Source organism: Sorex araneus, chromosome 9 (assembly GCF_027595985.1).
Source record: "Sorex araneus isolate mSorAra2 chromosome 9, mSorAra2.pri, whole genome shotgun sequence".
NCBI lineage: Eukaryota > Metazoa > Chordata > Mammalia > Eulipotyphla > Soricidae > Sorex > Sorex araneus.
In genome coordinates, this window is record NC_073310.1 from 68,905,064 (window position 1) to 68,915,063 (window position 10,000).

At 64.6% G+C, this 10,000-nt stretch overlaps 1 protein-coding gene across 1 annotated transcript in view; it reads left to right on the forward strand.

Moving 5' to 3' along the window:
• LOC129398802 (collagen alpha-1(I) chain-like) overlaps nucleotides 1–3,810 on the forward strand; it is a 12,578-nt gene extending 8,768 nt beyond the window's left edge. Inside the window, exons 6-11 of the mRNA XM_055117890.1 lie at nucleotides 231–292; nucleotides 524–661; nucleotides 1,809–1,969; nucleotides 2,160–2,248; nucleotides 2,422–2,567; nucleotides 3,483–3,810. Coding sequence (XP_054973865.1) covers nucleotides 231–292; nucleotides 524–661; nucleotides 1,809–1,969; nucleotides 2,160–2,248; nucleotides 2,422–2,567; nucleotides 3,483–3,810 — 924 coding nt within the window. The remainder of the gene's footprint in view (nucleotides 1–230; nucleotides 293–523; nucleotides 662–1,808; nucleotides 1,970–2,159; nucleotides 2,249–2,421; nucleotides 2,568–3,482) is intronic.
• Nucleotides 3,811–10,000: the final 6,190 nt, after the last annotated feature.

Consider the following 10,000-nt stretch of genomic DNA (forward strand, 5'->3'; position numbering starts at 1 on the left):
ACCCCTCCCCGTCGCAGGGCGGCGAGGAAGGGAGGGCTCCACTACCGGTGGCTGACAGCGCAGGAGAAAGAGGGGCAGCGGCTGGGGGATGCGGTACCCCAAAGGCACCCTCGCGGATCGCTAGAGAAGGCTTTTCTCCACCGAGGGGGCGTCGCCCCCCTAACCTGGGCGAGCTACCACCTTCCCCTTCGGACTCCCCTGACACCGCGTGTTGGGGGGGTCTGCCGTAGCGGTCCGGCGGCCGGTCCCCGCCGGAGCGGGGCCGCGACCGCATCTCACGTGAGCGTCCGCGGTCAGGTCCGTCGCGTGCCGGGCCCGCGGGAGGGCCCGCCGCCCCTCCGCAGCACCCGGCAAACGGCCCCCGCCCACCGGGACGGGAAGGCCGGCTTCCACCCCCACGACGGGGGAAGAGGGGCGGAAGCCCCGGACCAGGCGAGAGAGAGCCCCAAAGGGGGACGCCTCATCTCCCAGAGCCCGGCGCGACGGCGACCCACCGACTGCCGCTCACACGCCCGCGCGCTAGTGCCAGTTACTGCGAGGCACGCGGGCGCGCGCCCGGAACGCGGAGGCCCTCCCCCGTCCACCGCCCCGCGGCGAACCGCAGAGGAGGCAACGGCGGGCGACCCCGCGACGAGGACGACCGGCTCGACCCCCCTGGAAGGCCAGGGGCCAACCGAAACCAGGAGGAGCCCGGGGAGGGAAGGACAGCAAGTCCGGGTGATGGGGAAGCGACACCACCAACTCGGCCTCGGGCACCTGACAGGACGACCTGGAGCGCTCCAGGGGCACCACCGAGGACCGGGTGAGGCGCGGCCGCGCGCGCCACCGCCGGGCGGCCCCCCCCACCGCGGGGAGGGGCCCGCCCGAGAGGACGGGACCCCGCGGGGTCCCGGCGCAGAGCGAGGATTGTCCGCTGCGTCAGACGACCCCGAAACCCGCTCCCCCGCCACGCACGGGGCCTGGGGGAGAGCGGGAAGAGCGGGATCGGGCCGGGGTCCGCACCCCTGAACGCCCCCACGGGGGTGGAGGAGAAGCGAGGGGCCCGCTGGCAGAACGAGAAGAGCGGTCCCATCCACGAGGGATGTCCGTCCCTCGCCTGGCGCGGCTTAGGCCCGGCCCGGGAGAGCGCACCAACACCACATCGATCGGCTGAGAGAGCGCGAGAGAAGCGAGGCATCGCGGAGTTCCCCCCCTGGCGAGGAGGGGGACCGAGCCCCGAAGGAGTGCGGGCAAAGGACAGCAACCCTCCGGAGAGGGGAGAGGCCCGTTTCAGCCTTCGCCCGCACTTCCGACTTCAGGGCAATGTCCGGCCCCGACCGGACCCACCCCCGACGAGAGCGAGGAGGACGCCTGACACGCGAGGCTGGGGGGGTCCGTTGGCGCCGAGGACACGGACACCGGGCTGGCCTCGGGCACCTTAGACCGGAGGAGCGACAGCCACGGCCGGGGACACCGCCCCCGGGTGCACGCGAGAGCCGGCGCACAGGGCCCAGGCGGGCGGCTCAGGCGGCGGGAAGCCAGGGAGGAGTCCTCAAGACAGGCCCCCAGCTCCTCACACGCACCCGGGGGAACGACCGGTCCCGATCCTCACGGCAGAGAGCCACCGAGAGAGAGCGTGTCAGCGTACATCTCGCGGTCCAATCCGGCCCCGTCACACCGGAAAAGGACCGTTGCCCGGAGCGGGACCGATCTGCTCCCTCCCGCGGCACCCTCTGGAACAGCGACCCGGCCACCGGCACCTGGGACAGCCCCATCGCCCAGAGTCCCGGAACTCCAGGGGACAACTGGTCGACCCCGTGACTCGGCAGGGTCCAAGCCGCGCCAGAAGCCACGCGCCGACCCGGTGGCGACGGCGGCGGCGGCGGCGGCGGCGGCGGCGGCCGCCCGGGGAAAAGCGGACGCATCCCCGAGCGGATGGACGAACCCCCGCCCGCCCGAACCCCCGAGACACACACCCCGAAAGCCACCGGTCAGGACTCGGAGCGGACGGGGAGGGGGAGAGCGCGGCGACCACGCACGGGCGGGCGGGCGGGCGCCCGCAGCTGACGTCCCGCCTCGGAGCCGGCTCCGGAGGGCGAGGAGGTCGGATCATTAGCCCGGAAAGACCGGAGAATAAAAAAAACCTCTAAGTCCCCTTCCTTCGCGGCGCCGCGGACCAGGCGCCCCCGCGGGCTCACAGCCGGACCCCGTCACCCTCTCCCCGGCCCTCGTCTCACGGCGCCACCGGCCGGGCACGCGGGGAGAGCGGGTGCGGCAAGTCGCCCTTCACCAAACACCGCCGTCACGCCAAGGTCCCCGCCCCTCAGAGCACCGGGGGACGCCACCGGGGCGGTGGGGAGGGGGCAGGTACCCGGAAAACGTCAGCCGCCGCCACCGCCGCCGCCGCCGCCGAGGCCCGGTCGGTGGGCGCCCGTTCACCAGGTCCGCTCCGCGCCGCTCCTCTCCGGCCCCGGTCCGGCCATCGGCCCCACTCGGCTCCGGACCCTGGAGCGATGCACCCACCGCCGGCGGAGCGCCAGCGCGGGCGCCCGGGAAGACTCGGGGCCGCCGCGGACCGTGGAGCGACAGCGCCACCCACCGGCGGAGGGACGGATCACGCGCCCGGGCCGGGACCCGGGCTCGGGCCGGCCATCGGCCCCGCTCCGGGCCGCCGCGGGAGCCCGGAGCTACGGCGGCACCCGCCCGCGGAGGGCCGGGCCGCGCGCCCGGGCCGGGACCCGGGCTCGGGCCGGCCATCGGCCCCGCTCCGGGCCGCCGCGGGAGCCCGGAGCTACGGCGGCACCCGCCCGCGGAGGGCCGGGCCGCGCGCCCGGGCGGCCCCGGGCTCGGGCCGGCCATCGGCCCCGCTCCGAGCCGCCGCCAACACTGGAGCTACGCGCCACCCGCCGGCGAAGGGCTGGGCCACGCACCCGGGCCGATCCGGCCCTTGGCCCCGCTCCGGCCCGCCGCAGAACACCGGAGCTACGCGGCAAGGGCTCCGGCCGGCAGAGGGCCGGGCCGCGCGCCCGGGCGGCCCCGGGCTCGGGGCGGCCACCGGCCCCGCTCGGGGCCGCCGCGGACCGTGGAGCGACAGCGCCACCCACCGGCGGAGGGACGGATCACGCGCCCGGGCCGGGACCCGGGCTCGGGCCGGCCATCGGCCCCGCTCCGGGCCGCCGCGGGAGCCCGGAGCTACGGCGGCACCCGCCCGCGGAGGGCCGGGCCGCGCGCCCGGGCCGGGACCCGGGCTCGGCCCGGCCATCGGCCCCGCTCCGGGCCGCCGCGGGAGCCCGGAGCTACGGCGGCACCCGCCCGCGGAGGGCCGGGCCGCGCGCCCGGGCCGGGACCCGGGCTCGGCCCGGCCATCGGCCCCGCTCCGGGCCGCCGCGGGAGCCCGGAGCTACGGCGGCACCCGCCCGCGGAGGGCCGGGCCACGCGCCCGGGCCGGGACCCGGGCTCGGGCCGGCCATCGGCCCCGCTCCGGGCCGCCGCCAACCCTGGAGCTACGCGCCACCCGCCGGCGGAGTGCTGGTCGACCCGCCCGGACAGCCCCGCCAGGCGCCGGCACCCGGCTCCGAAGGCAACAGGACCTCCCCTATAAGCCTGCAGTTCCAATCTCCGCCGTCGGACCTCGTGGGGTGGCGCCTTGACAGCGGGACCAATTTCGATTGGGACGCCGACCTCCTGGAAGGCCGCCTCGGGCACTGCAACCGAATCGCTGCCGTCACCTCCAGAGGAGCTCCGGCGCCGAAGAAAAGCGGACGCCAGGTGGCGCCCGAGCACCCTCTGTGGGATCGCCATCCCCGCGCGGATGATGTGGAGGGAGACTAAGTCACACCGTCCCTTGCCTCGAGAAACAGACATCACGGGGCAGGGCCATCCGGGGACACAGGGTGTGGAAGGAGGACGACCCCCCCCACCCACACACACAGACACACAGACACACGGACAGACACACACACAGACACACACACACGCACACACACACAGACACACACACACAGAGACACCCACACACACAGACACACACACACACAGACACCCACACACACAGACACACACACAGACACACACACACACACACACACACTAAAACCCCACCCCACCACTCAGTACGTGTGCTTCATCGCGTGCACGCAGGCCCGCCCATTCTCTGTCTGTCTGTCTGTCTGTCTGTCTGTCTGTGTCCGTGTCCATCTCCGTCGTCTGCCTCTCCCCCCCCCCAAGCCCCCCCTCCCCACCCCGTAACCTTCTCCTTCTCTGTGCATCTGTTTTGGGGCCACACGCCTGAGCCGGGCTCCGGGCATATCCCTGGGATGCCTTCAAGGAGTACTCCCGGCAGGGCTATGCATTCAGGGAGTACTCCCGGCAGAGCTCGTGGAACCCTATGGGAACTCCAGGGGTTGAACTCAGATCAGGGGCGTGTGCAAGGCTAGCCACCTCCCTGCTGCACTCCCTCTCTTCTCCAGCACCAGTCGCCAGCGCTCATTGCGGTCATTGTTTGCTTCTTTGATTGGATTGTTTTGGGTGGCCAATCCCCAGCCATGTGTTAAAATCACTCCGGACTCCTGGACTCTGCACTGAACTCACTCAGGGATAACCCCTGACGCGCTCTCTCTGTCTCTGTCTCTGTCTCTGTCTCTGTCTGTCTGTCTCTCTCTCTCTCTCTCTCTCTCTCTCTCTCCCTCTCTGTCTCTCTCTCTCTCTCCCTCCCCTCCCCCTCCAAAGTACTAGTTTGAAAACAGATTTGGATACTCTCTTATTGGGTGAGACAGAAGTACCATCGAGGTGCACCGAATGAAATCAAGCTCTGTTTTCTCTGAGGTGGCATGATGGTCAAGCGGAGGATCTGGGGGGGGCGCGAGTCACAGGGACATGACTCCTAGGCCGCTCTCTGCGGGTCATCCTGCGATTCAAAACCTCTAGTTCATCGCCTATTCACACTGGGTGGGACGCCAGAGCCAGAGAGAGCGCTCCACGGGCCGAGTGGATGCTTCGTGGGCGGGAGGGGAGAGGCCCAGGTTCCATCCTCCGGTCGAGGCCGTGGATCATTGGAACATATGCCTCTCTCCCCTCTCCCGTGGCCTCCTCCTCCTCCTCCTCCTCCTCCTCCTCCTCCTCCTCCTCCTCCTCCTCCTCCTCCTCCGCCTCCGCGGGAGGCGGGGGCGGGCTGGACGGACAAGGCACCGAGAGCTCAGAAGATCCACCGAAGCCCCATGAACTTGACAAAAGACGAAAGGACCGGGGAGGACCCGTCTGTCAGGGGCCAACCTCCCCGAAGGAATAGGCATAGGCGACCTGACCCACGAGAGAGAGAGAGAGAGAGAGAGAGAGAGAGAGAGAGAGAGAGAGAGAGAGAGAGAGAGGAGAAGAGAAGAGAGTGAGCTTTCCCCTCCTCTGGGACACAAAGACGTTTGTTTTGGCCTTTGGCACCGGGTGCTGTGAGAAATGAGGAGGAGAAACGAGGAGGAGGAAGAGGAGGAGGAGGAGGAGAGGAGGAGGAGGAGGAGGAGGCTGCGGAAAGGAGCGATTCGCCCCCGTGGAGCTTTCGACCGAGGAACCGGCCCCGTGGCCTCTAGGGCGACCGGGCACCCGCCTCGGGAACAAGCACACCCTAGTCGTAGCCACTCGTGGAGCTAAATCCGGGACGTGAAGCGGTGTGGCGCAGCGGCGCCCACCACGAGTGGCGTGACGCACGGCCGCCCGCTCCTTTCTCTTCAGCGTTCCCGAGTCGAATCGGTCACTGTGAAGCGGCTGAGGCTTGCGGGAGTGCGGGCGGGCGGGAGTGAGTGAGTGAGTGAGTGAGTGAGTGAGTGAGTGAGTGAGTGAGTGCGTGCGTGCGTGTTTCACGTGGCTTAACACGTTTTAAAACGACCTCGAGATGGAGACGCGACTACAAGAACCGAAGGGATGCGTGAGGTGGCTGGGGACATAGGCGAGGGGTCCGGGGCTGTGCCTCGCCAGGATCCCCAGCACACCGCAGGTTTCCCGCCCCCCCCCCAGCACCGCCGCCGCCGGCAGCCTCCGAGCAGCCCCAAAACCTCTGCAAATTTCGTCTCCCAAAGTTTTCCGAGTTGCATGCATAGATTCGTCAACCGGACTCAACTCCATCAAGAGATTTTTCGTGGCGGGGGGCGGGCAGCGCGGATGGCAGGAAAAAAATAGAAACAGGAGTTAAGTAAGGCACCTGTGCCACACGTCACGTGAACTACGGGCAGCTACACCGCCCACGCGCGGCCCCCGCCCCGTGACCCCGGTTGGAATCCCTGGAGATGGACTGAGGGCTGGAGGGACCGAGGGGTGGGAGGGGCAGAGGGGCGGAGGGACCGAGGGGTGGGAGGGGCGGAGGGGCGGAGGGACCGAGGGGTGGGAGGGGCGGAGGGGAGGGGCGGAGGGGCGGAGGGGCGGAGGGACCGAGGGGTGGGAGGGGTGAGAGGGGCTGAGGGGCGGGAGGGGCGCGGGGCGGGCGGGGGGATTGGCGAGTTGGGCACACTGTTCCCTGCGAACAAAGCAAAGCTCTCTGACTGACTGTCGTTGCTGATGAAAGTGCCTTGGGTTTTTTTCTTTGGGGGGGGTGGGGAGGGTTGGTTGGTTTTTTTGGTGTTTTTCTTCCCCCCCCCCCCCCCCGTTCCACCGAAGGGGAAGTTTATCCGTGACTCCCGTTTTCCGTTCACGGTGCTTTTATTTTATGCTACCGCATCTTCACCAAAGTTTCTTCACCGCCACCATCGCCCCCACCGTCCCACCTCCCCTGCCCCGGGCTTTCTGTTGTCCGGTCAGCCCCCCCCCCCGGGGGGGGGGGGTGGCGGCGGCGCTTCACATCGGGCACCCAGGACCTCAGAGGAGAGGAGGATCGGTTTGATCTCCAGAAAGGCTGTTTCTTGAAGGGCCAAGGAGGGAGGGAGCGCGAGTTTTGAGCCCCCGCCCCCCGCAGCCGCGCCTTTCCCTTTCTCGTGCTCCCCCTCCCCCGCGGCGGCGCCAGCGCCCAGCTGAAATCGGTCACCCACCCCACCTCCCATCCCGACCCCACCGCTGAGGTGCGTGTCCTAAGCCTACGACCGACCGAGAGCGCTTAGCAGATCTTATCTCCAAGCGAGCTACGGACAGAGAACGGCATCTCTTCCTCTTCCCCACCCTCACCCTCCGGGCAATGGTCGCGCAAAAAAAAAAAAAAAAAAAAAAAAAAAAGGAGGCGGCCGACCCGGCCGGCTTGGAGTCAGATTCCCTCTGGCCTCTTCTAAGGACACCGTTGTCTTTTGTTGTTGTTGTTGTTGTTGTTGTTGTTGTTCTCTCTCCCTCCCTCCCCCCGCCCCCGGTGTGTGTGTGGGGGGGGGGGGGAGCGGGTGTCGGGAAGAGAAATGAAACCGAAACCCCGGGTCACGGACCACAAGTCCCAGGAAGCTCCGGGGCCGCCACCGAGATGGCTCCTGCCACCCTCCCCTCCCCTCCCCTCCCCTCCCCTCTCCACCCCACCCCACCCCACCCCACCCCGCCGTGTCCATTCTCGGTCGGTCTCATTCTCTCACCCACCCCTACCCGATCAGCCCTCCACCCTCCCTCCGTCTAGGAAATTCGGGCGGGGTTATCCTATGAAAGTCGTGCAAACATCTCAGATAGATTTCAAAGAGAGGCTTGAGCTAGATCCAAAAAAATAGTAATAATAATTTTTTCTTTTAAAAGGAAAGCAGGCAAGCAAAAGCAAGTGAGCAAGCAAAAGCAGGCCAAAGAATAGACCCTGAGCACCGTCAGAACAGAGCAGAAAAGCCGGGCCTGGATCTGGGTGGTGCAATAGGATCACGGGTGGAGGGATGGGCCCTGGATCATGGTACAACTGATTGAAACGTGAGCACGAAAGTGTGTAAGTCTGTCACTGTCCCTCACGGTGTTTCATTAAAAAAAAAAATTTCTTTTTTAAAAAGGAAAGCAGGCAAGCCAGCCAGCCAGCCAGCCAGCCAGCCAGCCAGCCAGCCAGCCAGCCAGCAAGCAAGCAAGCAAGCAGGCCCGCAGGCCCACGGGCAGGAAGGCAAGCAAGAAGAGGGTTGGCAGGCAGCCGGCAGGCCGGCAAGCAGGCAGGCAGGCAGGCAGGCAGGCAGGCAGGCAGGCAGGCAAGCAAGCAAGCAAGGAAGCAAGCAGGCAAGCAAAAGGGTAGACCCTGAGCACCTGCAGTACACAAGGGTCTCCCCTTGTAGGGCCTGGATCTCGGTGTTGGAAAATGGGCCCGGGTGGTGGAGGGGTGGCACTGGTTCATGGTAAGACCGAAATGTGAGCAGGAAAGTGTGTAAGTCAGCCACTCTAGCTCACGGTGCTTCACTAAAAAAAAATTTAATAAGTAAGTAAGTAAGTAAGTAAGTAAATAAATAAGTAAATAAATAAGGAAAGCAGGCAAGGAAAAGCAAGTATGCAAGCCAAAGCAAGAGAGCGAGCAAAAGAGTAAGCAGCAAAAGCAAGCAAAAGAGTAAGAGGAAGCAAGCAGGCAAGCGAGAAGGCAGGCAGGCAGGCAGGCAGGCAGGCAGGCAGGCAGGCAAGGAAGGAAGCAAGCGGGCCAAGGAGTAGATCCTGAGCGGCCTCAGTACACAAGGGAAAAAGCAGGGCCTGGATCTCGGTGGCGGAGAATGGGCCCGGGTGGTGGAGAGGGGGGACTGGATCATGGTACGACGGAAACGTGAGCACGAAAGTGTGTAAGTCGGCCAGGGTCCCTCACGGTGATTGATAAAAAAATTTCTTGAAAATAAATAAGTAAATAAATAAATAAATGAGTGAATAAATAAATAAGGAAAGCAGGCAAGGAAAAGCAAGTATGCAAGCCAAAGCGAGTGAGCGAGCAACAGCTTAAGCAGCAAAAGCAAGCACAAGAGTAAGGGGAAGCAAGCAGGCAAGCGAGAAGGCAGGCAGGCAGGCAGGCAGGCAGGCAGGCAGGCAGGCAGGCAGGCAGGCAGGCAAGGAAGGAAGGAAGCAAGGAAGGAAGCAAGCGGGCCAAGGAGTAGATCCTGAGCGGCCTCAGTACACAAGGGAAAAAGCAGGGCCTGGATCTCGGTGGCGGAGAATGGGCCCGGGTGGTGGAGAGGGGGGACTGGATCATGGTACGACGGAAATGTGAGCACGAAAGTGTGTAAGCCCGCCAGGGTCCCTCACGGTAATTCATTTAAAAAAAATTTAGTTAGTTAGTAAGTCAGTCAGTCAGTTAGTCAGTCAGTCAATAAGTCAATAAATAAATAAATAAATAAATAAATAAATAACTACATAAATAAATAAATAAATAAATGAATGAATAAATGAATAAATAAATAAGGAAAGCAGGCAAGGAAAAGCAAGTATGCAAGCCAAAGCGAGTGAGCGAGCAACAGCGTAAGCAGCAAAAGCAAGCAAAAGAGTAGGAGGAAGCAAGCAGGCAAGCGAGAAGGCAGGCAGGCAGGCAGGCAGGCAGGCAGGCAGGCAGGCAGACAGGCAGGCAGGCAAGGAAGGAAGGAAGCAAGGAAGGAAGCAAGGAAGGGAGCAACAGCGTAAGCAGCAAAAGCAAGCAAAAGAGTAAGAGGAAGCAAGCAGGCAAGCGAGAAGGCAGGCAGGCAGGCAGGCAGGCAGGCAGGCAGGCAGGCAGGCAGGCAGGCAGGCAGGCAGGCAGGCAAGGAAGGAAGCAAGCGGGCCAAGGAGTAGATCCTGAGCGGCCTCAGTACACAAGGGAAAAAGCAGGGCCTGGATCTCGGTGGCGGAGAATGGGCCCGGGTGGTGGAGAGGGGGGGACTGGATCATGGTACGACGGAAATGTGAGCACGAAAGTGTGTAAGTCGGCCAGGGTCCCTCACGGTGATTGATAAAAAAATTTCTTGAAAATAAATAAGTAAATAAATAAATAAATAAATGAGTGAATAAATAAATAAGGAAAGCAGGCAAGGAAAAGCAAGTATGCAAGCCAAAGCGAGTGAGCGAGCAACAGCTTAAGCAGCAAAAGCAAGCACAAGAGTAAGGGGAAGCAAGCAGGCAAGCGAGAAGGCAGGCAGGCAGGCAGGCAGGCAGGCAGGCAGGC